General features: G+C 45.2%; 10 protein-coding genes across 10 annotated transcripts; 5 read left to right on the top strand and 5 right to left on the bottom strand.

Moving 5' to 3' along the window:
• The first annotated feature begins 115 nt into the window (after positions 1-115).
• V2V93DRAFT_366403 (syntaxin-61) lies at positions 116-1,414 on the top strand. Its single transcript, XM_066909306.1, has 3 exons — positions 116-584; positions 659-841; positions 903-1,414. Exons 1-3 carry the CDS (start codon positions 370-372, stop codon positions 1,354-1,356), a joined length of 852 nt encoding a protein of 283 aa, XP_066766925.1. The 5' UTR covers positions 116-369; the 3' UTR covers positions 1,357-1,414.
• An 883-nt stretch (positions 1,415-2,297) lies between these two features.
• Positions 2,298-3,384, bottom strand: V2V93DRAFT_171677 (uncharacterized protein). The gene is made up of 2 exons (XM_066906927.1): positions 3,203-3,384; positions 2,298-3,116 (listed from the first exon to the last, which is right to left on the bottom strand). The coding sequence occupies exons 1-2, from the start codon at positions 3,258-3,260 to the stop codon at positions 2,737-2,739; spliced, it is 438 nt and encodes a 145-aa protein (XP_066766924.1). The 5' UTR covers positions 3,261-3,384; the 3' UTR covers positions 2,298-2,736.
• A 687-nt stretch (positions 3,385-4,071) lies between these two features.
• V2V93DRAFT_379021 (uncharacterized protein) lies at positions 4,072-5,603 on the top strand (the record flags this gene model as incomplete). Its single annotated transcript, XM_066911990.1, has 4 exons — positions 4,072-4,145; positions 4,310-4,688; positions 4,750-5,442; positions 5,508-5,603. The coding sequence occupies 4 exons, from the start codon at positions 4,072-4,074 to the stop codon at positions 5,601-5,603; spliced, it is 1,242 nt and encodes a 413-aa protein (XP_066766923.1).
• Positions 5,604-5,841: 238 nt separating this feature from the next.
• On the top strand, positions 5,842-8,951 carry V2V93DRAFT_171664 (uncharacterized protein). The gene is made up of 3 exons (XM_066906926.1): positions 5,842-8,506; positions 8,580-8,679; positions 8,736-8,951. Exons 1-3 carry the CDS (start codon positions 6,080-6,082, stop codon positions 8,807-8,809), a joined length of 2,601 nt encoding a protein of 866 aa, XP_066766922.1. The 5' UTR covers positions 5,842-6,079; the 3' UTR covers positions 8,810-8,951.
• Positions 8,952-9,067: 116 nt separating this feature from the next.
• Positions 9,068-11,736, top strand: V2V93DRAFT_322129 (uncharacterized protein; the record flags this gene model as incomplete). Its single annotated transcript, XM_066907385.1, has 3 exons — positions 9,068-9,603; positions 9,729-11,515; positions 11,579-11,736. 3 exons carry the CDS (start codon positions 9,068-9,070, stop codon positions 11,734-11,736), a joined length of 2,481 nt encoding a protein of 826 aa, XP_066766921.1.
• A 308-nt stretch (positions 11,737-12,044) lies between these two features.
• V2V93DRAFT_171683 (uncharacterized protein) lies at positions 12,045-14,287 on the bottom strand. Its single transcript, XM_066906928.1, has 3 exons — positions 14,220-14,287; positions 13,643-14,159; positions 12,045-13,581 (listed from the first exon to the last, which is right to left on the bottom strand). Exons 2-3 carry the CDS (start codon positions 13,868-13,870, stop codon positions 12,358-12,360), a joined length of 1,452 nt encoding a protein of 483 aa, XP_066766920.1. The 5' UTR covers positions 13,871-14,159; positions 14,220-14,287; the 3' UTR covers positions 12,045-12,357.
• A 1,378-nt stretch (positions 14,288-15,665) lies between these two features.
• Positions 15,666-18,738, bottom strand: V2V93DRAFT_322164 (uncharacterized protein; the record flags this gene model as incomplete). Its single annotated transcript, XM_066907391.1, has 3 exons — positions 15,666-17,255; positions 17,400-18,548; positions 18,616-18,738. The coding sequence occupies 3 exons, from the start codon at positions 18,736-18,738 to the stop codon at positions 15,666-15,668; spliced, it is 2,862 nt and encodes a 953-aa protein (XP_066766919.1).
• A 406-nt stretch (positions 18,739-19,144) lies between these two features.
• On the bottom strand, positions 19,145-21,164 carry V2V93DRAFT_366389 (kinase-like domain-containing protein). The gene is made up of 5 exons (XM_066909305.1): positions 20,880-21,164; positions 20,685-20,820; positions 19,960-20,628; positions 19,763-19,906; positions 19,145-19,704 (listed from the first exon to the last, which is right to left on the bottom strand). Exons 1-5 carry the CDS (start codon positions 21,008-21,010, stop codon positions 19,252-19,254), a joined length of 1,533 nt encoding a protein of 510 aa, XP_066766918.1. The 5' UTR covers positions 21,011-21,164; the 3' UTR covers positions 19,145-19,251.
• An 86-nt stretch (positions 21,165-21,250) lies between these two features.
• On the top strand, positions 21,251-22,561 carry V2V93DRAFT_366386 (uncharacterized protein). Its single transcript, XM_066909304.1, has 4 exons — positions 21,251-21,406; positions 21,468-21,563; positions 21,625-21,747; positions 21,815-22,561. The coding sequence occupies exons 1-4, from the start codon at positions 21,331-21,333 to the stop codon at positions 22,345-22,347; spliced, it is 828 nt and encodes a 275-aa protein (XP_066766917.1). The 5' UTR covers positions 21,251-21,330; the 3' UTR covers positions 22,348-22,561.
• On the bottom strand, positions 22,505-24,557 carry V2V93DRAFT_366383 (major facilitator superfamily domain-containing protein). The gene is made up of 2 exons (XM_066909303.1): positions 24,002-24,557; positions 22,505-23,946 (listed from the first exon to the last, which is right to left on the bottom strand). Exons 1-2 carry the CDS (start codon positions 24,243-24,245, stop codon positions 22,826-22,828), a joined length of 1,365 nt encoding a protein of 454 aa, XP_066766916.1. The 5' UTR covers positions 24,246-24,557; the 3' UTR covers positions 22,505-22,825.
• Positions 24,558-27,509: the final 2,952 nt, after the last annotated feature.

Below are 27,509 nucleotides of genomic sequence, written 5' to 3'. Positions count from 1 at the left end.
AAATGCACAGCATAAGTGCAGAATAGAGTATGGTGATTAAGCGCAATTGAAGATGCGGCGTGGACACCAAGACCAAGCTTGGTTTGGCGAGCTCTTGGGTCTTTTGTCCGTATCTGAACTGAGCCGTCGTACCTTATTTGTCTGCTTCTTTACCGTCTAGTGTTGAGTCCGCCTTTTCAGAGCACAAAGGGCCCTTTCGTTTGATTGTAAAGTAACTGCATTTGTCTTTTCTTTACAGTAGAGGTACTTTTATCTTGCCTTGCGTTGCCAATTTGATCGCTAGACCTCAGCGCCATCTCATATCTCGATACTCCCACTGTTTCGAAACACAAGCCCTTTCCGCATATCGAGACTGCATTTCATACAAATATGGACAACGGATCTGCATCTCCCGCTGTAACACGGTTACTTTTGGTGGCAGATACCACTCTGGTCTCTGTACTGGAGCGAAATCGACTAAAGTCGCTCGACCTAGAACCATCGGCTTCAGAGGAAGCAGAGATTCAGCGGAATCTGCAGACGTTGAGAGATGGAATCGCACAGCTTGAACGAGAACAATCAGCTGCAGAATTGGATTCCGGAAAGTGAGTCGACAGATCTATATGTTCATTTTTAATATGAGGTGGGTGAAGCGTTACTAATCTGGACGTTTGTCTAGTCCGTCGCGAGCGGTGCGAGCACAGGAAGATATTTTAATACGACTGCAAATGCAGTTTGATAAACTTCTTACAATGCTACAGGAAGGCGGCGCTGACCAGTTGATTTCGAAAGTCACCGCGCCTAAGCGGCCATCGCTAGTGTATACCAACTCTAACGGACAAGACGAAATTGGATCGCCTAGGTTGGTATCTTACTTCACTAGTTACGCTGCAATTATATACTGATCTTTATGGTTGTTACAGACGAAATGGTGGACGAAAGGCCAAAACCGTGAGATTTAGTGATAACCTGATAGACGTGTCTTCGGCTACACCCGACCCACTCAGCCTTGCTGCCGAAGAAGCGCGGAATAGCGTAAGCAATTCAGAGGCAATGATGCAACAGCAGCGCATCATGCGTGAGCAAGACGACTCTCTTGATCGTCTATCAGAGTCAATTTCACGGCAACGAGAGCTCAGTATACAGATTGGGGACGAGTTGGATCAGCATGTTGAATTACTGAGTGATGTCGATCGATTAGTCGACTGGAGTCATCATCGACTTAATGGAGCTCGTAAGCGTCTGGACAATGTGTCAAGAAAGATGAAGCAAAATGGCTCGGTGTTGACAATCGTGCTGCTCATCATTGTTCTGCTGATTCTAATTATCATTCTCAAGTGTATGTTTCCTCTCAATTTCTATCGCACTCTTGTGTAAGACCTTACTTAGCTAATACGTTTATTTTGATTTAGAAATCACACGCAAATATAGACAACCGGTTGATTACGTTTAAATTTTGATATTGTTTTTGGAAAGGAAGAATCGGATGCGGTTCATGTTGATACATTTTGTTTGCTGGTTCGGATTTGGATTGTTTCTGTCTATCTTCTTTTTTAAGGTTTTACTATTTGTTAAGTCGTTGTTCCTTGCCATTTTTTTATAACGTTGCTTTTGATTGTGTGTGGTGTATTTCTATCTATTTTCTATTCGAGATTCGCAGGTCTGATAAGATAGTATCAGCATATAATAAGTCATTTATCAAAAAGAAGGAAATACTGGTGATTTGTTTGATAGGTAATCGGCATAATATAAGCGTGCATTTGTTGGAAAATTCAAAAAGCTCTTTTCTCGCATAAGTTCTGTAATTGTCATAAATGCGATTGGTTTTCGTCTTAAACTGTAAATCGCAGTAGAATAGCATAATATGCCTACTCATCATGCGAGTAGTTTAATAAATTCGTTTTTATGAAATAAGTAAAATAACATTGGCTAAAACTTCACATGGATATATATGTACAATTACAAACGGCAAAAAAGCACCAGATTTATACCCCTATAATATACCCAAAAAGTACTTCCTATAATGGTTACATAGCCCAAAACACAAATCGATGCAGAAATAATTCTTTCATCTTTCAAAAGATAAGAGTAAAAAATTAGAGCAAGAAGAAGGAAAAGATAAGAAAGAAATAAAGCGGCAACTTGAGTGAACAATAATAGTACAGCAAACAGCGCATTTCAAAAGTCTGAAATCAAAGACACAAAAAAGTCTCGTTTTCGAATTTTGAAATTAAAATAATGTCGCTTCATCCGCAAAAACGTAAAACATAAGAGGGATTAATAATTATATGAAAGTGCATCCAACGAAAAAACCAACGTTCATAATGTGCGAAAATAGATAGCGCCTCGCCTTTGACCCGATTATACAGAAAAACAAAAGCGTGAAAATGCATGGCTACTATTAGCATCTAGAGGTGAATGATCAACAATATCAGACCTCTAGATGGAAAAGCAGAAACATTAAAACAGATTCAGCGCTTGTGTACAACAACCATATACCAAAATTCAATAATCAAAAAAAGACTCCCATCACAAATACAAAGCAGAGTAAGTGCACACAGTAAAAGCAACGCGACAACCCAAAAATACAAGTAGCATGCAAATTCCGTGAACCAAAAACAACCGATAAACCGCAGGACGGTAAAGCAAACCATCTGCTTTGAAATAATAAAAAAGCGACGCTAAAGTATCAATAAATATACAATATTAGATTGAAGAAAGATGAATGCTTGTGGATAAGGGCCAGAATTCTCAATTCTACCAGGCCGTTCGGCGGCTCGAGGCGGTTGCCGGGACATGGTTGGGATGGAACGACAGGGGTTTAGCAGGCGATGCGAGCGGCGGCGAGGCAACACGCATACCGGTAGCCGGGTCAACGATGACGATCGCGCGACGGGTACGGTTGGCAGACGGTCTTCCGGGTGACATTCCTGGAGAGAGCTGACCTAGCATGGGCGAAGGTCGAATCTGAGACTGCAGCGGGGAGGACTCGGGAGAGCCCGACGTGGATGAGTGGTCCGAGGAGTAGGACGTAGCCGACTGGAGCTCTTCTTCAGAAAGCAGCGAGGGACAGAATTCGAGATCGTCCTCGAGGTCGAATGCACGACCAGCGTCGAACTTTGCTCTGGTTTGATTGACTGGAAGGAAGTGTTAGTACGGTATGTTGAGGAATGCTGTGACTGAGGCAAACACAGCGTCAACAGGACACGAAGAGGGTACGCACGGTTTGAAAGCGAGTTCAGCATAGGCTGCTGAGAGTAGTGATGGTATGAGTAGCTCATTGTGGGTAGAATAGAGGCAGCAATTGCGAGGCCGGGGAATGAGCGGTGGAAGCAGGATATGTTCTTGATGCGAAGTAGAGCGAGCCGAGGCGGGCGGCGAGGACAAGGATTAAGAGGAGGCAGCAGCGATATTTGTGATTTGTGATTCGGGAGTCACGGGTGGCGTGGCAGATGATCTATCAGCCACACAGTCCAGCCTCGGATGCCTCATTAGGCAAGAGGCTGGTCTTTGGACGAAATAATAGAAAGCTGAACAACAGAAGAGTGCGCATCTAGTTAGTAGGCTATAGTTGATTGAGAACTTTTTTTTGTTAGCAGAAGAGGCTCTTAGATTATTTTTGTATTTGGATTGTTGTGGCTTCGATTCACTGTGTGTGTATATACTTAGCCACTGTCTACATAATACACATATCAAATACTAGCACCAGCAAAGTCTATTCTACGTTCAACAATACTACAACTTCATTGCAGCTGACGCTTTATCAAAAAAAAAAAATTGTAAAGCAGTTATCAACCAGACAACCCGCGATTGTACATATACATAGTTAGAACAAACGTGCTCATAAACACTCAGTCGTGCCAGGATATACGCAGGCCACTTCCACCGTGTTCTGTCTTGTGAAGAATGACGCTGATGATTATACTTGTCCCAGTCGAACTCTGAGATTTTTACTCGCCCAACTACCTTCTGCCTCGCTCTGAACTTTTAAACAGATCAGAGTCGTGCTTGGGAGTCTATTACTACTTTTTCTTTTTTGATAGTTTCTCTTTAATCTATCATCCTGCTTCCTTATAGTCTTTGATTACCACAATGTCGGACTCCACATCCACCGATCAGCCGGCTGCTGCTGCTACTGCTGCTGACGAGATCAAAATTACTGTCAAGTATGTAATCGCTCTACCTCTTTGCTTTAGTTGCAATTGTTTGCGTCGTATACTTTCTATATCTGATCAATAGTTGCTCTGCCTATTTGGGGATGGCGACTCTCATTGATATCTACCGCATACTATCAGAATCTCAAGACACTGACCTCAATTTCTCCATCCAGATCCTCAGCCGATGCCAAATATGCCATGACCGTCTCACCTTCGATTCTTGTGTCTGACTTCAAGCAGCTGCTCGAGCCGCAAAGCTCTATTCCCAAGGAACGCCAGCGATTAATTTATTCGGGTAGAGTGCTCAAAGATGGCGAGACGCTCGCATCTTACAAGATTCAGACTGGCCACACCATCCATCTCGTAAAGAGCGCTGCGCCTCCTACCTCAGGAGCATCAAGTGGGTCTACCACCGCTCCAGTCCCTGCGGCTGTACCTCAGAATATCGCAGCTGGTCAGGGTGCGAGCAATCCTCTCGCTGGACTTACTGGCGCCCGATATGCTGGTCTTGCACAATTGCCCAGTGCAAGCTTATTTGGACCTGATGGTGGGGTACGGTCGTCCCTTTTTTAATTCCTTTTTTTGTGACGGTTGCTTATTCTTTGTTTGATAGATGGGACCACCGCCTTCAGAAGAGCAGTTAATAGATGCCATGTCGAACCCAATGGTTCAGCAATCCATGAATCAAATGCTTCAGAATCCGCAAATGCTTGAGTACCTCATCAATTCGTCTCCCAATCTTCAAGGGATGGGTCCTCAAGTGCGTGAAATGATGCAGAGTGAACAATTCCGACAGATGATGACAAACCCGGAAATGATGCGACAAATGATGAATATGAACCGTATGATGGGTGGCGGAGGTTTTCCTGGCCTCGGCGGTATGATGGGAGGCGCCGGTGCCAACAACTCATTCCCCGCTCCTGGACAGACGGATAATTCGACTCCGAGCACTACGGCTTCGACCGATGCGACGGCAAATAATACACTCGCCGCTGATCCAGCCGCAAATTTGGTTGCGAGGTTGTTCCCTGGCGCTGGCGGAAATGCTCCTGCTGCTGGAAATCCGTTTGGCGCTTTATTTGGCAACAATGCAAACAGTGCCAATACTACTCCTACTCCTGCTGCAGGAACGGGTGGCGCTACCTCGCCGCCTCCTGCTGGAAACCCGATGTGGTCTCCCGAAATGATGAATTTGATGATGTCTAGTTTTGGAGGTGCTGGGGCTGGTACTGCCGCCCAACAGCCAGAAGACACTAGGCCACCTGAGGAGCGATATGAGAGTCAATTAAGACAGCTCAATGAACTTGTAAGAGCATGCATATTTTGCACTTCAAAATAATCTGACGATCGCTAACGATTTTGTTTTATTAGGGCTTCTTCGACTTTGACAGAAACGTACGTGCTTTACGGAGAAGTGGAGGAAATGTGCAAGGAGCTGTTGAAGCGCTTCTAGACGGAGCTGTTTAATCTGTTATTTTTTTGTAGCTCATCTGCGTCTTGTTTTGTTTGCCATTTTCAACATTCATATGATATTACAGAGTCAGTGTTTTGTTTTGCCATGTAACTAATTTTGTCTGCTGATTTTTTTATTGGGCGTGTTTTATGTATGTCGTATGTATTGGTAGTATATATCTGGCGCCTACATGATCCGTGAGCAATTCTCTTATTATACTGTCCTATTCATCATCTTAGTAATTGCGTATCAAAAAGGTACATGTATCAGGGTGAGGGCTTCTGCGGAACGAGCGAGGGCCCGGGCGCGAGTATCTGCGTCATTGCAACTGCAGAGAAACTAAACAAGCACTGTCTCCGTCCTTAAAGCTACACACCACTTGTCAGTACATAATACTTTTTGATCGCAGAGCATTTTATATCGTTCTATAGTAGGTTTTTAGCTTTCAAAATCCAGATTTAACTAGTGTTCTCTGGTATCATTAGCATCCATGGCGCCTAACCCGCCTCCCGCAAGACGTCGCTCAATATTTGACGCAGAGGTGATTCCGGATCCACGTATCTTTGCTCAGCAGCAACAGCAACAGCAGCAGCAGCAGCAGCAGCAGCAGCAGCAGTCATCCTCGCCTTCTCCAATCCAGTCGATTCCAATTTCGCCATCAAGAGACCGCGGCGAGACCGCGGCCGAGTCGTTCCCTATGCGTTTGAGCTCGTCGACGGCGTCGTCTGTTAATTCGACCTCGTTACTAGACCACCGCGGATATCCATCGTCTAGTCATGTGCCTACCCGCAGAATGTCGGTACTGGCTGGTGGGAGTAACTCTAGTGGAGCCTTGGCAGCAACAGGATCATCTTCGTCGGTGGTTGCCGCCGCGGCGGCGGCGCTGACCGGTGACGACGACGACGACGCAGAGATGCAGTCTGAAAGTATGCCGTTGCTTGTGGGACATGAAGCGGCCACGATACTTGATAGGCGCAATAAGCAGCGTATGCGTCGTACAGGAAGCATTGCACGCGAACATGAGCGCTTTCTTCAACGAAAATCTAGTGCTGATAATGCTACTGGTTCGTCGTCGTCGGTACCGCAGCCGACAACGTCTTCAGAGAATTTTTTGGTTGATATCGGCGGAATTTCTAATACGTATAATGATGGAATGTCAGATGTTGATTCTGTAGGTAGACCGGATGTGGAAGATCTTGAAGGCGATTTTGACCGATCTCGTAACATATCAAATGTGTCGCTTGATGATGTATGTGTGCCGCTTGAGGTCGACGCTTTTGATCCAGACTCAAGCAAAGGTCGTTGCTGGCCTGATGTGTCAGCTCTGGATGATTGGGCCGATAGTGAAGTTGCTGCTGAAGGAGATGGTCCAGAATTAGTGATGGTTGATGGACGGCCTAGGTATCGTGCGAACGTCGATGGAGGTCCGTCGTATTATCTTGAAGACAATACTGCGCAGTTCAAAGGCCGCAGGCGCGGAGGGCAGCGAGACCCATCGCGGAATCCGATTGAAAGAATGGGATATCCATTTCGATTTACGTATTTTAGAGAAGATGTCGAGAAGACCATTCATTCGCAGAATATTTCTGGGTTGCTGGGACACGGCATGTCGTTCTCAGAGCTGTTTCCTGTAAGTAATGATATTGTGCCGTCTACGCTCGCGACAGCGATGCCATCACCTACGTCGGAAGAAGTACCGACTCATGTCGCCGATGAAAAAGGCGGGGCGTTCAAGCCGGAAAACATTTCGCGGCCGGAGTCGACTGCTCCCCAAGAGCAAGTACAGAATAATCAAGCTACCAAGAGTAGCAAGGCAGTAGGTGACAAGTTTGACTCTGTGCGTACAAATAAGTCGCGAGCTCCTAGTTATTTTCAACAGCAGCAGCAGCCAGTGCTGCTGCAGCCACAGTCACAGGCCACATCGGTTATGGAGCGGCCATATCCCTTCTGGCTTGATATTCTAGATCCAACAGATGCAGAAATGAAGGTTATTAGCAAAGCATTTGGCATTCATCCGTTGACTACCGAGGATATTTGCATGGAGGAAACTCGCGAGAAGGTCGAGCTGTTTAGATCATATTACCTTGTCTGCTTCCGCAGTTTCGAAATACAGCCGCATATGAGTGCACGCGAACGGCGAACAAAGCTGGGCAGCGAAGCAGCTGGGCGACGCAGTAATTTTGGACGCAAAGGCGATCTTGTACCGGTGAATATGTATCTGGTTGTGTTCAGAGACGGTGTGTTGAGTTTTCATTTCCGGCCGACGCCGCATCCTGCGAATGTGAGAAGACGAATCAGGCAGTTAAGGGATTATGTGACTGTTTCGGCTGATTGGATTTCGTATGCGATTATTGACAATGTGACCGATGCATTTGCGCCGTTGATTAGTGAGATAGAGGATGAGGTGCAGGCAATTGACACTGAGATTTTGGAGATGCACTCAGGAGAGCTGTCTGATGAAGAAGATGAGTATGATGAAGAAGACGATGAGTTTAGTGGGGACTTGAATCGTAAGCTGCGGATGCGGCGGAACGGCACAGGCAGTGACACCTCGAGTATATTTTCGAATAAGACGACACGGACGAAGTATGATGTCAAGAACCGAGGAGATATGCTACGGCGGATAGGCGAGTGTCGAAAGCAGGTTATGAGCATTATGCGATTACTTGGATTCAAGGCAGATGTGATTAAGGGATTTGCAAAGCGGTGTAATGAGCAATGGGAGGTTGCACCACGGAGTGAGATTGGATTATATCTGGGAGATATTCAGGATCATATTATTACGATGGTGCAGAATCTGACCCACTATGAGAAGCTACTAGCGCGCAGTCATTCGAATTATCTTGCGCAGATTAATATTGAGATGACGCAGGTTAATAACGAGACCAACGATGTACTCGGGCGATTGACTATTTTGGTGAGTAGTTACTGAGAAACGGACGGCGATGAAGAAGAAGAAAAAAGGGAATTGCTAACAGAGAGCGATGTAGGGTACTATCGTGTTGCCTATGAATATTATTACTGGCTTGTGGGGCATGAACGTGCTTGTGCCTGGGCAGGAGGCCCCTGGACTGACGTGGTTTTACTCAAGTAAGTCGGACTTTGTTTATAAATTGTCATTTACAGTTGCTGACGGAACTATGCAGTCACGCTTGGACTAATCCTATTTGGACTGGGATGCTACTATGCGGCCAAGAAGGTGTACGGTATTGCGATGTAGTATGTACTTTGACGAATAGAATAAGATCACAATAAGAAAGCGGAATAGGCAAGCGAGGGGCGCGATGAGGTCATCGTGCGGCTCATAGCATAAATGCAAAACGAGCAAGTGCACGATTTTCCTGTGACGACGATGATCTTGTAGCTCGTCGGCCAGCAAAGATCACAGAGCGTCCGCAGCATGGCTGACCATTTCCGTGCCGCAGTCGCGCCCGAAGACCTCTTCGCTGCAGCGGCCAGTTCGCAGGGTCTCGCTCCCATGTCCAGCCACAGCCAGCGGCGCAGCAGCCAGAGCCAGAGCTCAAGCCACACGAGCCCGGCGCTGCTCCAGCCGGCCGCGCTTCCGCAGTCCACCCCACCACCGCCCTTCCTCGACATCGTCCCGCCCCCGCAGTCGTCGCCCTGGACCGCACCGCCACTACCCATATTCCCCAGCCAGCCGCAGTACTACGACCCCTCGACTTCAAACCTATTCGAAGCCGCTGCCTTTGGATCGCAGGTCTCTCAGATCCAGCACCAGCACCAACATCAGCACCAACTGCTATCCGACCCCGTCTACGCGACCTCAAATTTCACTTCCCAGAACACCATCCCCGCCGACCAACTCCCGCTACTTAGCGACCGCATGAAGCCCCCCTACTCCAGCATGCTCTCGCCTGCCGACGAAGAGGTCATTGAATCCGAATCCGACGATGGTTCTGGTACCTGGGGTTCCCACTCTCAACAGCCGTTTAAAAGAAAACGTCGCATGAAAGAACTTTCGGGATTTGTTGCAGCAGCTCCTATCAACAACATGTCTCCTGTCGCCAATAGCAATTTTCCCAAGAAGATCAAGTCAGCTCAAGTGCGTCCGTATGTATCTCTATCTGGGTTGTAGGTTCTTCTATCGTTACTTACACTTTCTTCTTTTCACGTCGCAGACCCTTCGCCAACGACAAGCCAATTGTCGTTAACCCCGACAAGTCGATATACTGGTACACCCAAGGCAAAAACTGCCAAAGCATGAACGTTGGGATCCGCCGCTGCCGTGCATGCACTCGTCGCAAATCCGGCGTTGGCGCTTGTAGATTCATAACCGTCCGCGTCTTTAAAGAGGACGTTAGCGGGCCCTACTATGACGGTGCGGATCCCGATTACGGATTTTGCGATTTCCTCAATACCTTGCACATTGATGATAGCTCGATCTCTGGTCCCAATGCTCGAATCTGGACCTCGTCATTTCTCAGCGATGCCGAGCTCTCTGAACCACCGCGTACTATTAGTGATATCACCCATGTGCTTGATAGCATCAGCCCTATACTATATTCAATTCTTGAACAAGAGCTGTATATTGAAAGCCGCGAAAATCTCTTGCGAATTCTCCCCAAAGACGCAGATTACAGATCTCTATGCGATATCTGCGGCACATCCATCTTCTCCGGCCGCCTCATGTGCTTCTACTGCGGTCTTGAAATGTGCATAGACTGCTACAACGACTGGAGTAACCTCGGCGCAGACACGACCAACGGTAAACTCGTGCGAAATACACAACGCTTTGTCTTTGAATTTTGCGCGTACGGAAATCGTCATGATCAGTCGTGTCTTGTACCTGTTACGCGTATGCTTCCTGGAGATTTGCAGACTGTTTTCGAGGATGCGCGCACACGTATCGAGAACGGAGCAGGAAATGTGGGTATTACTACCAATATTAAACGAGAGCAGAGTACTATTGTAGCGCTTCCTGCTGACGTACCTGACGATGCATTTATTACTCAAACGAAACCTATCGATTTTAACGATGGCGACTTGTCACTTACTCAATTTAGAGAAAAATGGAGCGAAGGTACGCCGCTTGTTATTCACGATGTCGGGAGAAAACTTTTATGCGACTGGTCCGATGCTGCGTTTATTAGACATCAAAAGAGCGGAGATCATTGTACATTGTACGACAGTCAGGGCTCGACGTATGATGCCACCGTGCGCGAGTTTTTTGAAGGATTCAGTTCTGGCTATTTCAGAGCTCAGTTACCGGGCATGAGATTAAAGGACTGGCCTATAAACTCTACTTTTGAAGCCGTCTATCCTGATTTATTTTCAGATTTTGATAACGCTCTTCCGTTCCCTATGTACACCCGGCGTCAGGGATTCATGAATTTAACATCCATGTTCCCGGTTGATGCAAACAGGCCTGATCTCGGACCCAAGCTATATAACGCATATGCCGCTTCGCATACCACACGAGGAAAAGGTAGTACGACTCTGCATATGGACGTCACGGATGCCGTCAATATCATGTGCTACTCAGTAGCAAACGGCTCACCAGAGAGTTTGGAAAATCTCCCTGGTGTGACTGACCCCAACTCGCAACCTGTTATAGGCGCTGTTTGGGATGTCTTCCGAGCCGAAGACAGTGATAAGATTCGCCAATTTATCTTGCAACGCGAACAGGAAGACCCAGAACTTTATCATAACCCACATCTATCAAATAAGCGTGAAAAGACCAAACTCGGCAAATCGGCACCCAAGTCCGCTACAGATGATCCAATCCATCGACAGATCTTCTATTTGACTGATCCAGAACTTATACTGTTGCGAAAGAGATTTGGGGTTTTACCGTTCCGTATTTGGCAGAAGCCGGGAGACGCGGTGTTTATTCCAGCTGGATGCGCTCATCAGGTCTGTAATTTATCATCCTGTGTCAAGGCCGCTATCGACTTTGTATCACCAGGTTTGTATTGCCCATGTTTTCTATTTTTAGTGAAATAAAGCTGGTGTTAATGATTTGTTTTAGAAAATCTCGATCGATCAGTCAAAGTAATGCACGAAATTCGCAGTCTTGCGCGTGTTAAAAAGAGAGATGATTTATTACAACTCAAACAAGTTCTCTTCTCCGCGTACATCAAATCCAACAGTTTGCTCGTGAATGCTACAGGAGGGATACCCATCTGAAGCAAAGTCTTCAGAAGAAAGACCTCAAAAATTCATACTCTCGCTTCATATATATATATATATATATATATATTATCAGAAAGGGGAATGTGTTGATAGTGAATGATTGCTTTGTATCAAAGAGGCCTGATCTGGCTATGAACCAGCCGCGAAGATGCATGAGCTGTCATGTCGGTTTTCTTTGTTATTAGTTTGGGAACCAGAGCGGAGTTTTTTTATTTTTTATTTTTGGTGTTTTATCTATTTTTTGCGGAATAGCAAAACTATGACCTTGTTCTTTGTAACTATGCTATGACCTTGCTCTTTGTTCTTTTGATCGGTAGTCTTTCTTATCTTTTCTTATATCATGTTCTGTGTCATACTCTCTGTAACTATCAGAACAAAATCACTATATTTTGCTTTCTCTAGGAAAAAAGGAAAAAAATGGACCCGGCAGGTCATTTTATTCAGAAAAAAGGAGATTGTTCGCATCCATTATGTTATATCTCACTTTCTGCCTTCTAATTTGTTGCCTATTTTGTTATGATTTGGCCGGTGTGATTTTTCCGTATCAATAGTTTTAATATTATTTTACAAATGACCGTTCATTTGAACAAAATTAAAGCTACTCAGATAGGCAATTTACACGACCTTAATGTCCTTGCCAGACGATACTTCACTCGCAGGCTGCTGTTCATAGAAGATAGCTTCAGTGTCAGACTCGACGCCTTCCAAGCCACCCTCGCCATGATTCATATCAGCCAACTCCGTCAATTCCGGCACCGGTCGATTAAAAACAGCAAACGGCGCCCCAGCGCTCTTACAATACACCCACATAGCTGCAGCTCGCAGAATAACCGAACCAATTAACCCCAGTAATGCTCCGACGGGAGCAGCCACAAATGCTCCGAATGCGCTCCAGTCGTCGTTGTAAATACCATCTTGTAGCAAGAGAAGACCACCAGCGCTGCTGACGTTGCCATCGTAGTACACGAGTCCAAACAAGAAAACTGTTAATACGCCGCCGCAACCAGAAACAATGATGTCAAATCCTGTAAAGTAGTAAAACCACGAGCTCAACCCAAGTAAAATACTGGGCATCACTGCAGCAGAAATCAAATCGGCAATCAGGAAAATCTGCAAGACATTGGGTGCCTTTGTAGCCACGAAAACAGCTGGAATCATAACCACAACCACCAGCGCACGCACATACAGATTTCCAAGCTTATTACGGAATATGTCATTGGAGATTGAAGAGACCATTGCAGACTGAAGACTGTCGAGAACGGCAGTAGAAAGCGCAACGCCGAAAATCAACACGAACCCGCAAACCCACCCGGGTAGTCTCTCTACGAGCATGAAAAAAGCTAAAGAAGAGTCTTCATCGTCAGGGCCAGGCCATACATGTGCCCAGTCTGCTATAATTCCCGTAAATCCCAAAAGGGTGAGATAGATAAAAATCAGAAATGTTGCGATGGAGGTCGAGATAACAAGCTCCTTATCATTTCGCGATGCAAAAGTTCGCAACCAAAATCCAGATAAAAAGCAGTCATTCGAAGCGACTGCTACGGGCAAGATATAAAACAACTGCCATCCCAGCTTTGTCGAGCCCGTTAAGCCAGATTCCTTGATATAAGAAGTGTCAATGTGAATCTGTGTACCCATCGCGATAGACACAATGACGAGTAGCAAGGTCATCATAACTCCCTGAATGTTATCCGTGAAGAAAGACGTGTGGAAACCGCCAAAAGTAGTGTAGATTGTCGTCACGACGCATTCAACAATAATAACAGCCAGCCCGTTCGCATTGGTCAAATACTCGACAAGATACTGGATTGACGTCAACTCAGATGCCATATACAGAAACTACTTTTACATTAGTCTATGCTTGATCCTAGAAAAAAAACACTGCTTGACAGCTGCATACCATTGTCAAAATCGTGAGAATGCCAAGATAAAGTCCAGGGATGTAACCAAATCTCTGAAACACCCATTCAGTCAAGACAAATCCCTCTGGGCATCGTTTGCGGACGAGAGGACCCACGAAAGCGAAAAGCAGAATCGGAAGCGATGAGCTCAACGCGTAGACAAGCACACCTTGGACGCCGGCGACGATCCCAATTTGAGGATACGTCAACATAATACCACAGCCCATTGCTTTGAACAGTCAGAATCGAAAATAAAACACACAGCATAACACGCAAGACAGAAGAAACAGCGGGCCACACTTTTTCTCAATCAATAAAGTTGAAAAGAAAAAAATTGTGATGCACTTTTCTTAACGCAGCAGGCACATTCCTCACGCAAGTATTAACTTGTTCGAGTTCTAACGGTCGTCATCTCAGCCAAATTAGATTCACAAATAAATCTAATCAAGCACCCGCAGTGGCCACGTTTAAAGCACAGAAAGATTACAATTATAAGTTTACGGATACGGTAGAACGCTAAATTAAAATAATGTCAGTGTACTGTCCTCAATAAATTAGCAAACAAAAGAATCGTACGGATCACGTAATGGCGCTTCTAGCTAGCAATCTCTTCGCATGTGCGTGGGACTGGGAATAAGATATTGACAAACAGGCAAGAACCGAAAGAGAAGACACGAAAACGAAGAGATCGATGAGTTTAGGTCAGATCGAACGTCGTAAGTAATTCATGCACGTCCACGTCAAGTCAAGTATCCCACCGAATCTACTTCCGAGCTTAGATGAACTGCAAAATAATGCGACTTACCAGATGCAAGAAAATTGAAAGCCAGAGGGATCGCTTGATGCTAGTTAGCTATCATATACTAGCAACTAGAACAGTTCAGAGTATTCTTACGCGGCTGCGATCTCAAAGCAGCAAGAAACTCCTTTTTACCGCGGAATCTCCATGCAACGTATAACCCAAGGACTCTAGACAATCAAAAATCAGAAAAAAACCCATTGGTATTAGGCAATAAAAATGGAGGCGTACAAGAAAAGTCCATAAGTTGTGTAGATACAGGCATTTGCAGCCCTAGTCGAAATATAACCCATGATGAAAAGAAAAAAATATAAATAGTATTTAGTCGCTGATAAATTTGGATTGTAATATAGTATTTGCGCGGGGAGGAGATCCGTATTTATATATGCGAAAAAAAGATTGACGCAAGAGGCTTGCATTATGTGTGGCTGCAAAACAGATGGGCGTTTTGACGGCTGCGGCTTTTTCGGTAACCTTCGCCAAACTGTCGGACGTCCCCACGCCGAGTTGTGCATCTATCCGGACTACAATGTCATAAATAATATAATAATGATAAATAAAAAAAAGATAGATATATTCGCAAACTTAATCATGTAGCAACATTGTTCGAGAGCTTCTTTAGCAGTACATATATAAATAAACCACAAGATAATGTCAAGATCTTTCAAGACGTCATGATTCATTCTATCTCATAACTGAGCGCCACATACGAAAAGTTCAAAAAGAAGTAGCTCAAAAAGGCAGATCCGTCTTATCTCCACAGCACATAACACACTAACAAGCAGATGATAGCTGCGAGTTAGACTTGGTCTTATTCGTAATTCACCGAGAAAAGCGCGCCCCCAACTCCCCCCGTATGCTCTCAGTAAACAATATACCTCTGGCCATAGTAAGGCGAATAAAACGGCAACGGAGCGCCACTCACTCTCACGCGCACAGAATATTCGCCAGGATCCGATAAAGAGAAAACAACCGGCATAGATTGAGCTAGATCATCGCAATTTTCGCAGCATATATCGTGATTTCCGCAGCAGAGATCGCAACAGCGACAGTCGCAGCATTCTTCCGCGGGATTCATTAATGGTCATTCAGGCGGTTCACTCTGGAGTGGATTCACGGCGTTCGCAGGTGGCGCATTACGACGCTCGTAAGCTTCCGACTGTTTAAGATCCTCTCTATAGAATAAGTTAGTACAAAGAGAATAAATTCTTTGGAGAAGGGTGTCAGCCATACTCAAGTAGATCAATAGCATCAACAACGTCGCCTTTTGCCAGCTGGGCATAATAAATAGCCAGAGCCATATTATCCACACTAATAAGCTCCAACTCAACCAAGTTCCTAGCGCATTCGCGTTCAGTCTCACTAGCCTGGTTTTCCAATCCAAGGCGGTTAATGTCAGCGCGATCCTGGGCGTCGGGACTGAGTTGGCGCATCTCAATATAGTTGTATGAGCGATCAGGCATACGAGGACGACGAGAGCCGTTATCAGATACATCGCGAGCACGTCTAGCTGCGCGGATACGACTCGTCAAAGTCTGAGTATCCTGGCCGAGGAACTGTGGGTTGCGCGGAGCACCTCTGCGCTCACCAATCTGCGACGGAGGAGCCGACTGGTACTCCGGAGCAGAGCTATAGCTGGAAATCACTGACGCTGCAGATCTACCCATCTGGCGTACAGCCTCTGCAGAGGCCGCAGCGCTCCCTTGAAGTATGACCTGTGGAGAAGGGGGCATTCCCGGAGCTGCCGAGTAACTAACGCCTCTATTCAAAAACGGTGCCAAGGGATCCTGAGTAGGAGCAACGTCATGAACCTCTGCAACTTCGCGAACATGATGACCAGCAAATCGGCCCGCACGCTCTTGACTTTCCGTGCGTGCGCTGCGCTCGCTGTTGCTCAGATTGCTCCAGGGATTATCGGCTGTTGATACAGTAGGCGCATCATCAAAAGCCACGGCTCTACGCGGACTGGTCGCGCGCGCAACGAGAATTTCGTCCTTCATTTTCTCGTTCTCTGACTCAATATTCTGTTCCTCGACTTTAAGCTGGTTGATGGCTTCCTGGATCTGCGAAATTGAACTACCGTGCATCTGCGTCGCAGCATCGTCCCACGCCGACTTTTCGTCTCCTAGATAGTCTATAGGTGGAGCAGAGGGAACGATAGTAATCCGAGAATTTGTGGCTTCACTACTGACTGCAGGAGCAGGTTCGGATGGACCGACAACCTCACTAGCTTCAGGTGAGAGTATCTCATCGCTACCAAATGATCCTCCTAGATCTTTATACGCGGACATTCTGGGGACCCTGTAGGCCACAGGAAATGGAACTCGCATACCACCAGGATGAAAAGCACCAACAGACAAAGGAATTGACTGTGCAGGCGCGAAGCTTGGCGCAGAAGGCCGTATATGCGAGGGCAAAGGTGGAAGTGCAGGAGGAAGAGTAGAAGCCGATCCAGTTGTAGGGTTGACCTTGTAAATCTCCTCAGCATTGGGTGCACTAGGAAAAGAATCGGATACGGTGTGTCCGAACGCGGGAGGGGTCGTTCTAATTCCGACAACTTGCGAAGGAAGAGACGCGGTCCGCTTAAAATCGAAGTGCCCGGCATCATTACCAAACTTAGGTATTTGCGCAGCTCCGGCTTGAAGAGGTATCTTCTTTGGAAGTTCTGGTGCAGCTTGTCCCCTCAGGGAAGCCCCAGTTGGCGCATTCTTTATTGTTTCAGTATCGCTATCCTGATTAGAATAGAGTTCATCGCTAAGATTACTATCGTAAAAATTCGTCTCAGAGTTCGTATACATTGGCGTCATAATGCTCTCTTCGTCAGCTAGTATTCCAACCTGAGAAGCAGATCTTCCAATAAAATCAAACTCGGATTCGGTGTCCGCAAATGACGGAGTGATGATACTAGCTCCATCCGCATGGTGCATCCATTGAGGCGAGCGACCAACGATATCAACTTCAGTTTCCGTATTTGTATTCATAGGAGTAGCAGTAGTCTCAGAATGTCCAAGGTCAGAAGCTTCCCACATTGCACTGATCTGAGACGCCAAGTCATCACTCGCCATATCTCGACTTTGATACGAGGATTGGGCATATCCATCCTGAAAATCTTTGAACTGAACTGATAAATCGTGAAGACATTGCTGAAGCTGCGATGTAGCTGCTTGAGTATTGACTCGAGCCACTTGTATCACGTCGCGGGTGGCCTGTATGCCTAACTCTGCCGCCTCACGAGACGCAGCCGCAGCTTGCGAGCCTCCAAGAACAGCCACCTGGCCAATTTGCGTGGCAAAATCTTGGAAACTGCTAATTGTGCGATCCACTGTATCACGAGTGAACGCGGAAACGCGAGAAATAGGAATAGCAGGATCTGCTTGCTTTACATTCTCGTTGATTTGACGTACGATTTTGTGAACGAGAGCAGCGACATGATCGGGCAGATCGGGATCCATTTCAAAAATTTTAGAGTCGTTAGCAGAATCGATACGGTTGGCGGCATCTTGAAGTTGCTGTATAGCCCGTCGTACACTTTCGGCGATATTCTCTACCCAGCTCGAAGTTGCTGTACTCGATGATACATTAGAGAATGCTCCTTTATGAGCTTCAGGGTAATGTCTCAAGTCAGGCGTTAAACGAATAGTGGACTCAGATGTAGAAGACCCTGTAAAAAAATGCCCGCTGTCTGTGGAAGGGAGAGGAGATGGCTGACGCGATACGGTCTCTACGTCGCTCAGCATATTTTCAAATGCAGCTACTAGCTGTTCAGAAAATTCGCTGCTAGAAGATGCGCTATTGTAGCCAGATTCCGGAGTAGCGAGTCCGGTAGCGGTTGTGGTACCGGATTGGTTTTCTGGAGTCATGATAGTATTGTCAAGCAAGGAGTACTCATCAGAGGTAGCGCAAGAAGTGGTAGAAGTAGCAAAACGAGACGCTGGAATTTTCTTGTCAGATACATGTGCGCTTTCATGAGGACTGACATGGAACGATCGCGGATGCTTATCGTCATACCACTCCGGCCCTGCGTTTGCGGTCAATGAAAAGATGGCAGGCTGATCGCAAGATTCAAGCTCATGAATGCGCTCCAGCAGCTCAAGATCAGACCCAACCTAGCGAGAATAAATTAGTTTAGTTATACTAGCCTGTGGTAATCCAAACATGGGAATATGCGCCTACAGTAATACGGTCTCCTTCTTCATCAAAGTAGCACAGCGGAGCTCCTAATTGCTTGACCATGGAGTTATACCTCTCGCGGTTCACTTGCAATGGGAGCTCATTACCGATTATATAAACCTTCATTAGTTTGCTGTCTGTATGCTTCTCAGGGTATGCCATCTCGTGATATCTCTGCTACAGCGAATCAGTTAGCAGTGAGTCAAGCCGAGCCGCCGCGAGTGCCGGGTCCAGGCTCACAGAGTAAGGAACAGGAAAGGCACGAACCTGCGTCAGTACCAAATGTAGACAGGTACCCAGACAGTATGCAAAAAATAGCCTCAATAATAGAGGTTTATACGATCAAAGCCAGATACAAGAACTCTGAGAGAGAGGAAGAGTCAATATCGAAGTCAGCCGTGGGTATCTTACGCAAGCCAGAGCAAAACTCTAAACTCCCAAATCGACAGTCGTAATGTTTCCCCTCCGGGCGCCGCTATCATGCATCTTTAATAATCCCTTAACTTTAAATACGAATACTAGGGCAATGACGTATGAAGCTATTACTTATCATTCAGTTTTCAGTTATTATGTACATATTTGTAATGCGAATGATGTTGTGCACTACCATACAACTATAGCCACACTAGCCAAATGTCATCATGCCCTCGGCCGCCCCAGATACATCGCTTTACTCATGTCAACTCCATCTGGTATCGGAATACCCCGACTCAACAGCTCTCCCCAGAATATCGCCATTCGCTGCGATGCATGATCCAGGTAATCAAAGGGGTCAGCTTCAAGAGCATCTTCATTATTAGATTCATCCGTAATATCAACAAACCCATCTGATTCCTCTTCTGGTAAAGGATTCAGTTTGGCAGATATGATGCCCCATAATCCCCATCCGGCTTGAACAGCAGCGTTCCACATTGTTGACTCACGGTGTAAATCGGCAATCATCTTGTCAATCAGGTCAACATTTTCAAAACCCTCAATATTGTGAGTCATATAACTATCAATGAATCGTATTCTCTCTTCTTCAGTTGGAAACTTCTCGGGGTGCATATCTTGCGGCCGACTTGCATCGTGGTAATCAGCCATCCACTCGCTCTGCACTTTATGTTAGAAGGTCGTGTCAGCGCAGACAAATGTGAATATTGCTACTCACAAAATGGTTTGCAATATCGTAGCCACGTGCATTGGGACTGGCATATTCAAAATCTATAACGACCAAAGTTCTATGCTCGTTTGAGGGTTGGAGTAACGGCGATCCCATCGCAGGCTCTACCCGAAGCAAGTTGCCATATTGCGCCTGCAAGCAGGTGTTAGTTATATCTTCGATACAAAGTAACAGAGAAATCATACGTCATTATGAGCAAATACCATTCCCTTTTTTATGGCCTCCTCGCCTCCGGCAATTTTCTCTACCCACTCTTTATATCTTCGAACACTTTCAATAAACGTAGCCCAATCTGAGCCCAGTATCTTGCGAGTAGTCCAAGGTGCCCCTGGAGCACTGCTGTCACTAGAAGAATTTAATTCTGCTATCCTATCTAGTCTGTCCAAGGCTTTCTTTGCATCTGCACTCCACCTTCTCATGTTACTCCAAATTCCAGGACCAGCTAAGCGCTCGGCAACAGTCAAGTCAACGCCGTCATGAAGCTCTCTCATTCGTTTGGCAATGCCGCGGCTTACGTCAGGGTATCTTATATCCTCCTTTGTCAACGTCTTTGCCTTTAAAAACTGCTCGAATCTACCATTCGTGAAAATTCCTAGAATTCGGGGCCCGATGTTGCGCGCACCAAGCCGTTTCAAGACAGCCAGTTCCGTAGATCGGTCAATGATCTGAGATGTGTTGGGCCCATATACTCGTAAAAGGAGCTGTGGAGCATGTAGTATTGGCAAAGAAGAGTATGAACCCGATTTTCTCGGAAGAGCAGGCTTATTGAGTGGGTCTGCTGGTGTATGAGGCTCAGATTGATGTTGATGCTGGGCTGCGTGAGTGTACTGTGGAGGAGGAGAAACGCAGTATACCTTTGCCAGCTGTTAGTTTGTTTCCAATAATGTTGTAAGAAAAGGGAAGCGCGTACAGCATTAGTAAGAGCACCTGATATCCTCGATATTTTAAGCAGCGGATACTCAGAGATGGGGATATATCGCCATCTAGGAAGTTTCAGTCTATGCGCCAACATCAGTACATCTCGCTTTAACTGATCAGTAGGCACACTAGATCAATTTGAGGTCAGTTAAAATGCTAACACGATAAAAGTAGCATTCGCAGATACCTATTGTCGAGGACATGCTCGACAGTCGGAACATCAATAGTGCCCTCGTGATCGCTTCCAGCATGGCTACTGCCTGAACTACGGCGACGAATAACCACTCTAGGAAATGCAGATGGCGCAATAGACTCCATGTCTCCGCTTCAGTAGTGAGATGTAATCTGCGGGTCTTCCAGAGAGAACACAGAAAGTAGGCATACTCTCAAACACGAAGATACGCCAGCGCATTCAGGTTTAAATATTCACCATGTTCAGATGGCGGCTCTATTGCTGGCGAGTGACTAGTATGGCTGGATAAGAAAAATGTAAACTTTATTTAGGGCGCGCGAAACTGCAGTAGTTTTCTAAAACTGGTGCTCATCAAGTTTTGAATTTAAAGCTGTAGCTAGGAATCCTTGACTCCAGCTAGAAGCTTTTTTCTCAATATTTTGAAGGTGCATCCCAGACTATCGACATGTCAGATAAAGCAGGTGGCAGGGTCGTGTTTGTGGGAAATATCCCTTATGACCAATCTGAGGAGCAGATCATGGGTTAGTATCGTTTGATCCGCAAGAATCAACCATCGGAGACATGGCTCACCCTTCTTTACAGATGTATTTCAGTCAGTTGGTCCAGTAGCAAACTTCAAGTTTGTTTTTGATAAAGAGACTGGACGGCCAAAAGGATTCGGATTTGTTGAGTATCACGGTATGACGTGTATGAAAAGATGAAATTTTGTGATAATTAACTGATTTAATGTCGAGTTAAGACAGCGAAACTGCTGCATCAGCAGTTCGTAATTTGAATAATTACGAGCTGAACAGTAGGCCTCTTCGTGTTGATTTTTCTCACGAAACTTCGATAGGACCTGGGATCCTCACGAGCGGTAAAGGTATTTTCAAGATACACATTTCACTTTCTCCTTCATATGTAAACCGCTTCTGACTTGCAATCTACAGACTCGCTGGCCTCATCATTGCCAGTAGGTACTCCTCCTCCTCCAAATCTATCTACTCCGGAAGCAATCTCGCAAACTCTGTCATCATTCACTCCTCCACAAATGCTCAATATCTTACAAGAACTCAAGAGCGCTTCCGCGCAAAACCCTCCCAAAGTCCGAGAACTATTAAAGTCATCGCCACAATTATCATACGCAGTAGTTCAAAGTATGCTACTCATGGGATTGATAGATGCAAGCGCTGTGGCTTCTGCAGTCGATCAAACACAATTAGCTGCTCAAAAACTTCAGCAGCAACGTATACTCCAGCAACAACAGCAACAGCAACAGCAACAGCTCCAGGCAGAGTACACTCCTGCACCTGCTTCCTCAAACGTCTCTATTCCTTCACATATTGATCCTCAAAAGGCAGCATTGATTAAACAAGTCATGAATCTGACTGACGAGCAGATCGCAAATCTACCCGAGGCTCAGAAAACTGTCTTACTAGCGTTAAGGGAGAAAATTCGTCGTGGAGAGTTTGACTTGGTTTAATGTTAATGAAGAAGACAATGAAAATGCGTGTACTATGTATTATATTCTAGGTGTTGTGTGCTTGTTCCTGTAAATAAGAACTTAGCTAGCTGGAAAGGACAAAAAGAACTAGTGTTCAAAAAAATTCTTAGAGTCTATGATTGTGTACTTGGCAAACTTTTTAAAAATATGATATAAAATAATAAATTAAACCCGAATTCCGTTCCAATGCTTCCACTTACATACATGCTCATCCTTTCAACTCCAAATACACAGCCATTCTATTTCCGCATGCGTCTTCGTAGAAAGATATTGAATAAGCTAATATTACAAGAAATGCAACCCTCCTTGAATAAAGTTTCCCTAGCCGATTGAAATTATAAACGCTCTGTCCTCTATTTAGTGCTAAAAAATGCAAAATTTATAAAATATAAAGCAAACATGCTTAGCACAAACTCATCTATTGATGTTGAGAATGTTCAAAAAGAATAACCGTGTCTTATTTGAAAGCCCAGAGGTCACCATGAGTATGGCTGAGCTTGCCAGCCAAAATAAATAAAGATCCAATAATCATTACTACACCAGCAAAAGTGGCAGCTCCCCAGTATTCGCCATTATTATCTGAGATAATGGCACCGGCGATAGGACCACCAGAGAGGGTAGCGAATGACATGAAGGAGTTAACGGTTCCTAGTCGAGCCCCAATTTCCTCCGACGGTGAGATATCTGCAATAACAGAGTGCCATACTGATACGGCTGCGCCAGAGAAAAAGCCATAGAGTGCAGCGTAAAGAATGATGACGCCGACGCCGTTCGAGGGAATCCAGATGGCGAGTGTGAGTAAACCGGAGATAAAGCAGCAGAGAAAATAAGAGTTGAATCTACCGAAGCGGTCGGCAAACATTCCAGGAATAACACGACCAAAGATAGAAACAGCGTTAAGAATCGAAATGAGATAAGAGGCGAGATCCGGTGAGACACCTTTAGAAACAGCATGGCTGGGGATATAGTTCATAGGAATAAATACGCCCCAGTAGACAACAAAGACACCGATTGCTGTGAAGAGGAAAGGAAGTTGCTTGAAAGGGGCAACATACGACTTATAAAAATCAATTTTTTGCAGACCCGGAGGAGGTAATCGCGATGTCGTGAGCGCACATGAGACAGCTGAGAGACCGAGAAGCACGAAAGCTATGGCACGAACGGCCCATCCAAAGCCAGCATAATCGACAACTTGACGAAAAATAACAGGAATAAATACACCACCGAGAGCAGAGCCAGCATTACCAATACCGAGAGCGGTTGCGCGATACTTGTCGAACCAAGATGAGATTGCTGGGGCACAAGCGTGAAAAATTAATGCACCGCCGACAGCGGTCAGAACACCTTGGGTAAGCATGAACTGATAATACTGAGTACTTATCGAGGTCAACATAATTCCTAGTGTCATAAGAATTGTTCCTGGAATAATTAGAGGTTTAGGTCCCAGAACATCGTAAGCCGAACCGACGAAAGCGGCCAGAAAGATAGTGAGAAAGACTTCCATGGACGTAATCCATGATATCTCAGATGGGCTGTAATTAATAAGCTGATTTGCCTGATAATATTCTTGGAAGATGCCTGTTATGGAGTCAGCTCAGTGCACTTAAAGGTATCTCTTATACCTGACACATACCGATAACAACTACATATCCAAATGTGGTAAGCATGCCACAAGTAGCTCCAACAAGGGATATCCAAGCACCTCTGCTCACATCAGGTAGCTCTAATCCGTCATTCTTCGCGCCGGTCAGTAAAACAGTATTCTCATTCGCAGCTGATTCCGTCTTAAAAACTGCTGTGTTTCCGCAGTTGTATCTCTCGTCCGAGGCGCTATCGGATAAGGTCGTATAGGAATATTCGTTTTTTTTGCTGTCCATTCTGTTGACCTAGGCAAAAAAAAATTGAGGCTGTTTTATGACGAGAAACGATAGTCAAATTTATCGCCGTCTGTAATCGATTGATATAGCAAGATGCGCTATCTTCAAGTCGAGATTTATAAAAGACTGTTAGCTGAACACGAACTGGCAGTCACGGGCCCAAGCTTGATCGTATCGGGAAGACATGACTAAATTGAGTTAAAGAACAATGTTCTGGCCTCCAAAGCTTGGTACCACTCTAGATAAATCAACTTTTTCATTCAACCCTGAATGGTTGGTCTTATTGATCATCTACTATGCGATCTGCATCCGGTCTACTTCTGATGATTAATATTTCGTTGGGTGCCTCTGAAGTCTGCACTTGTCCAGTTATCGCGATAAAGTTCAAGTTCGATAAAGTCATCACTCGGATCTACGCCAACAATTTTCTATGCAAACTAGCCAACTCGTTCTTGTTTTGATTCAGTAAGAAATAAAATCTGTCAGAAAAAACCAAGAAAAATTAATGCTATCTAAAATTCACCAGCTATTAGACATCATGGTTTTTATTATTCAAACCTGGTACTTAAATTTATCGATTCTCGATAAAAAGATTAACTTTAGATGAGCAGAGCCTAATCTTTATCGGGAGTACAGGTCCAGACAAATATTTAATCACCACACTCTATGCTTGCAAATCAATTCAAAAAGTCAATAGATTTTCGCAGCATTTCTACTTTATGTAGGAAGTGTTTTTATAAAAATACTATAGGCAGAATCTACAATAACGAGCAGATCAAACCACACTATTTTATATAGCAATAACATCACTTTATAGAATTACAAAGTATAATATGGATAGTTTTACTTGCTTCAGTTACGGTAAACCTGTATTTCCAATACATACTTGAATACCTGTTGTTCATTTTGAATCTCCTTCAAGTGGAAATTCTTTATTGGTCAAAAAGCGCCATCATAAACTCAATGCCATTAAATTAATCCATTATTTAATACATTTAGACGAGAAGAATTAATGCCAAGCTACAAACCGCACGGAGTGTAATAGCAATATCCAGACCTTTCTGAGAATTCTACAAATTTCTAGATGTCAGCGCTTTGGCAACACACCGACTGAGCGATCGAGTTCTTCTGCAGTAAAGCTGCTACTGAATGGTTCTAAGCGCCGGAATGAGTCCATGATTCAGAGCCAGTCTGTAATAAAATGCACGAATGCAAGGTAAACTGTGTTTCGACGGTAAAGGTGCGGTATGTCAAAACAAGATATAATTTATACATTTAGTCTTACAAGACTACAGTGAGCAGGAGATGTAAAATAACAGCTAGGACCATACTAAGGAAAAAGCACCGTTTCCCGTCCGATCAACTCTAGTTAAGCTCCTTTAGGCCTACTTAGTACTGCGGTGGGAGACCACGCTGGAATCGTAGGTGTCCTAGTTTTTTGCTGTATAGTTTTTTGCTGTATAGTTTTTTGCTGTATAGTTTTTTGCTGTATATATTTTTGCTGTATAATTTTTTATTATATTTTTTATTATATTTTTTATTATATTTTTTATATTTTTTTTGGCTGGAAGGTAGATGTCAATTGCTGCAATTAGATTCGTTTCTTCATGCCGAAGGTGGAGGTGAACTATTGACAATGAACCGATATACTAAAATGAAAACCTACTCGTTTGCCACATTTTGCTTATCAACCTGCTGTTGAAAGTACGAATGTGCAATTACTTCAGATAACAGAATATGAAGATGTTGAAGACACGGATACATAATGAAATTTGGATAGGAATTCAGTACAGAATTCCCCAGCAACAATATATTTGACCCGGAGTTGATTGATAGTGTTGACAGAGTAAAATTAGATAGATTGCTTTTTTGCGTGAAGAATAGGTAGGATGCATATGTAAATATAGAGAGGCTTAATTAAAGCAGCACTAGTTTGGGCTGAGAACGTGTGCGGCTGCGCGGAACGGGAAGGCTACAGACGAAGCGAAATAATAGCGTAGAATTTGCTTGGGAGTAGATTTTAATCGGCTTTTTTATAGGCAGTTTGGCGCACAGCCTAAACTTGGTATACTTAGCAAGAAGACAAGCAGCGAGAGGAGGAAATGCTAGAACAACGAAAAGATATAACGTCTTAAGCTAGGCTACCGGCGAGAAAGGTGGATGCAGCAGCAGGGGGAGCAGCAGCACGTCAGGCAAGCTTTTTTGGGCAGAGAAAAGCGGTTACAAGACCCTACAACAACGGGCTTGACCCTACAACGACGGGTAGTAGTATAGGACTTGATATCAGACCGAGCTAAAGCGCTGGAGCACAATATAGTAAAACACCAAGTAGCAAGAAACAAAGTAGCATCGCACAAGCGATATAATAATGGATGACGATGCTATTATACTATACATCTTTCGGGCAGTAGCACTGGGCAGCCAGCACGTGCTCGTCGAAGTAGCTAGAGCTTAGTCTTGCTAAATTAGAAAAAGGGACTGATGTCATGTACACACTCGTGCGCAGGGAGGTGCACAGAGAGGAGAAGATAAGAACAGAATCAGACGATGCTGGAGGAAAATAGAGCCGTCATTGGCTATACAGCAGCAGTGCCCTCTTCGTTCGGCCCACGGCAGGAGCCATTGTTGATGCAAGACGCGGCGAGTTTTAAAATTGCAATCTCTTTTGGCAACTGACTTTAGCCAGCCGGATGCAGCACCAGAGCCGCACAGTATGGCGGTGATCCGGTCCGCCAGCCAGAAAGTCTTGCGGTGGGCGCAGGTGATCTCTTCATACATGCAATAGTGGTGCAGCCGTCGTTGATCAGTGTGATCATCCCCGTATCTGAGGTGGTATCACAGAATCTGTATTCATTACGCATGCACACACTATAGCGATCTTGCAGCGTAGCGTGGCAGTGTACCCGTGCCGCCACTAGTCCACTATAACCCTATCCCTTATTTACCCTGTTGCCAAAGGCCGCGCTGCGCCGTGCTGCTGCACGCGCCGACTGCTGCGTCCTCACCTGGGTCTTCACCACTTTTTCTGCAACCCCTTTGCTCTTTTCTTTTCCACCGCATCCCCTCCGCCTGCGTTCCTCTCTCGCTCTCATAGCGCCCGTCTTTCGCCGCTTTCGCCATGTTGCTGCGGCCCTTCAACACTCTTATAGTGCTCTTCACCGCAGTCATCCTTTTCCTCGGCGTCTCAATTCTCTATAACGCGCGCGAACCTCGCCAGACAATAGTCCCCTTTGTGGTACCCAATGCTAACCAAGGTGGCATCGT

The sequence above is a fragment of the Kockiozyma suomiensis genome (assembly GCF_038497685.1).
Source record: "Kockiozyma suomiensis strain NRRL Y-17356 unplaced genomic scaffold V2V93scaffold_4, whole genome shotgun sequence".
In the NCBI taxonomy this organism is placed as follows: Eukaryota; Fungi; Ascomycota; class Lipomycetes; order Lipomycetales; family Lipomycetaceae; genus Kockiozyma; species Kockiozyma suomiensis.
The sequence above is the reverse complement of the archived record's forward strand: the minus strand, read 5'-3'. Positions and strand labels throughout refer to the sequence as shown.

Coding starts and splice junctions, on each gene's coding strand:
- V2V93DRAFT_366403 (XM_066909306.1), top strand. CDS start 370: ATGGACAACGGATCTGCATCTCCCGCTGTAACACGGTTACTTTTGGTG. Junction 585..658: donor GCAGAATTGGATTCCGGAAA/GTGAGTCGACAG, acceptor ACGTTTGTCTAG/TCCGTCGCGAGCGGTGCGAG. Junction 842..902: donor GACGAAATTGGATCGCCTAG/GTTGGTATCTTA, acceptor TGGTTGTTACAG/ACGAAATGGTGGACGAAAGG.
- V2V93DRAFT_171677 (XM_066906927.1), bottom strand. CDS start 3,260: ATGAGCTACTCATACCATCACTACTCTCAGCAGCCTATGCTGAACTCG. Junction 3,117..3,202: donor GCTGAACTCGCTTTCAAACC/GTGCGTACCCTC, acceptor ACTTCCTTCCAG/TCAATCAAACCAGAGCAAAG.
- V2V93DRAFT_171664 (XM_066906926.1), top strand. CDS start 6,080: ATGGCGCCTAACCCGCCTCCCGCAAGACGTCGCTCAATATTTGACGCA. Junction 8,507..8,579: donor TCGGGCGATTGACTATTTTG/GTGAGTAGTTAC, acceptor AGAGCGATGTAG/GGTACTATCGTGTTGCCTAT. Junction 8,680..8,735: donor ACTGACGTGGTTTTACTCAA/GTAAGTCGGACT, acceptor GGAACTATGCAG/TCACGCTTGGACTAATCCTA.
- V2V93DRAFT_171683 (XM_066906928.1), bottom strand. CDS start 13,870: ATGGGCTGTGGTATTATGTTGACGTATCCTCAAATTGGGATCGTCGCC. Junction 13,582..13,642: donor TTCTCACGATTTTGACAATG/GTATGCAGCTGT, acceptor ATGTAAAAGTAG/TTTCTGTATATGGCATCTGA.
- V2V93DRAFT_366389 (XM_066909305.1), bottom strand. CDS start 21,010: ATGGAGTCTATTGCGCCATCTGCATTTCCTAGAGTGGTTATTCGTCGC. Junction 20,629..20,684: donor CAGGTGCTCTTACTAATGCT/GTACGCGCTTCC, acceptor CAGCTGGCAAAG/GTATACTGCGTTTCTCCTCC. Junction 19,907..19,959: donor TGGTATTTGCTCATAATGAC/GTATGATTTCTC, acceptor ACCTGCTTGCAG/GCGCAATATGGCAACTTGCT.
- V2V93DRAFT_366386 (XM_066909304.1), top strand. CDS start 21,331: ATGTCAGATAAAGCAGGTGGCAGGGTCGTGTTTGTGGGAAATATCCCT. Junction 21,407..21,467: donor ATCTGAGGAGCAGATCATGG/GTTAGTATCGTT, acceptor CCTTCTTTACAG/ATGTATTTCAGTCAGTTGGT. Junction 21,748..21,814: donor GATCCTCACGAGCGGTAAAG/GTATTTTCAAGA, acceptor TGCAATCTACAG/ACTCGCTGGCCTCATCATTG.
- V2V93DRAFT_366383 (XM_066909303.1), bottom strand. CDS start 24,245: ATGGACAGCAAAAAAAACGAATATTCCTATACGACCTTATCCGATAGC. Junction 23,947..24,001: donor TGGATATGTAGTTGTTATCG/GTATGTGTCAGG, acceptor ACTCCATAACAG/GCATCTTCCAAGAATATTAT.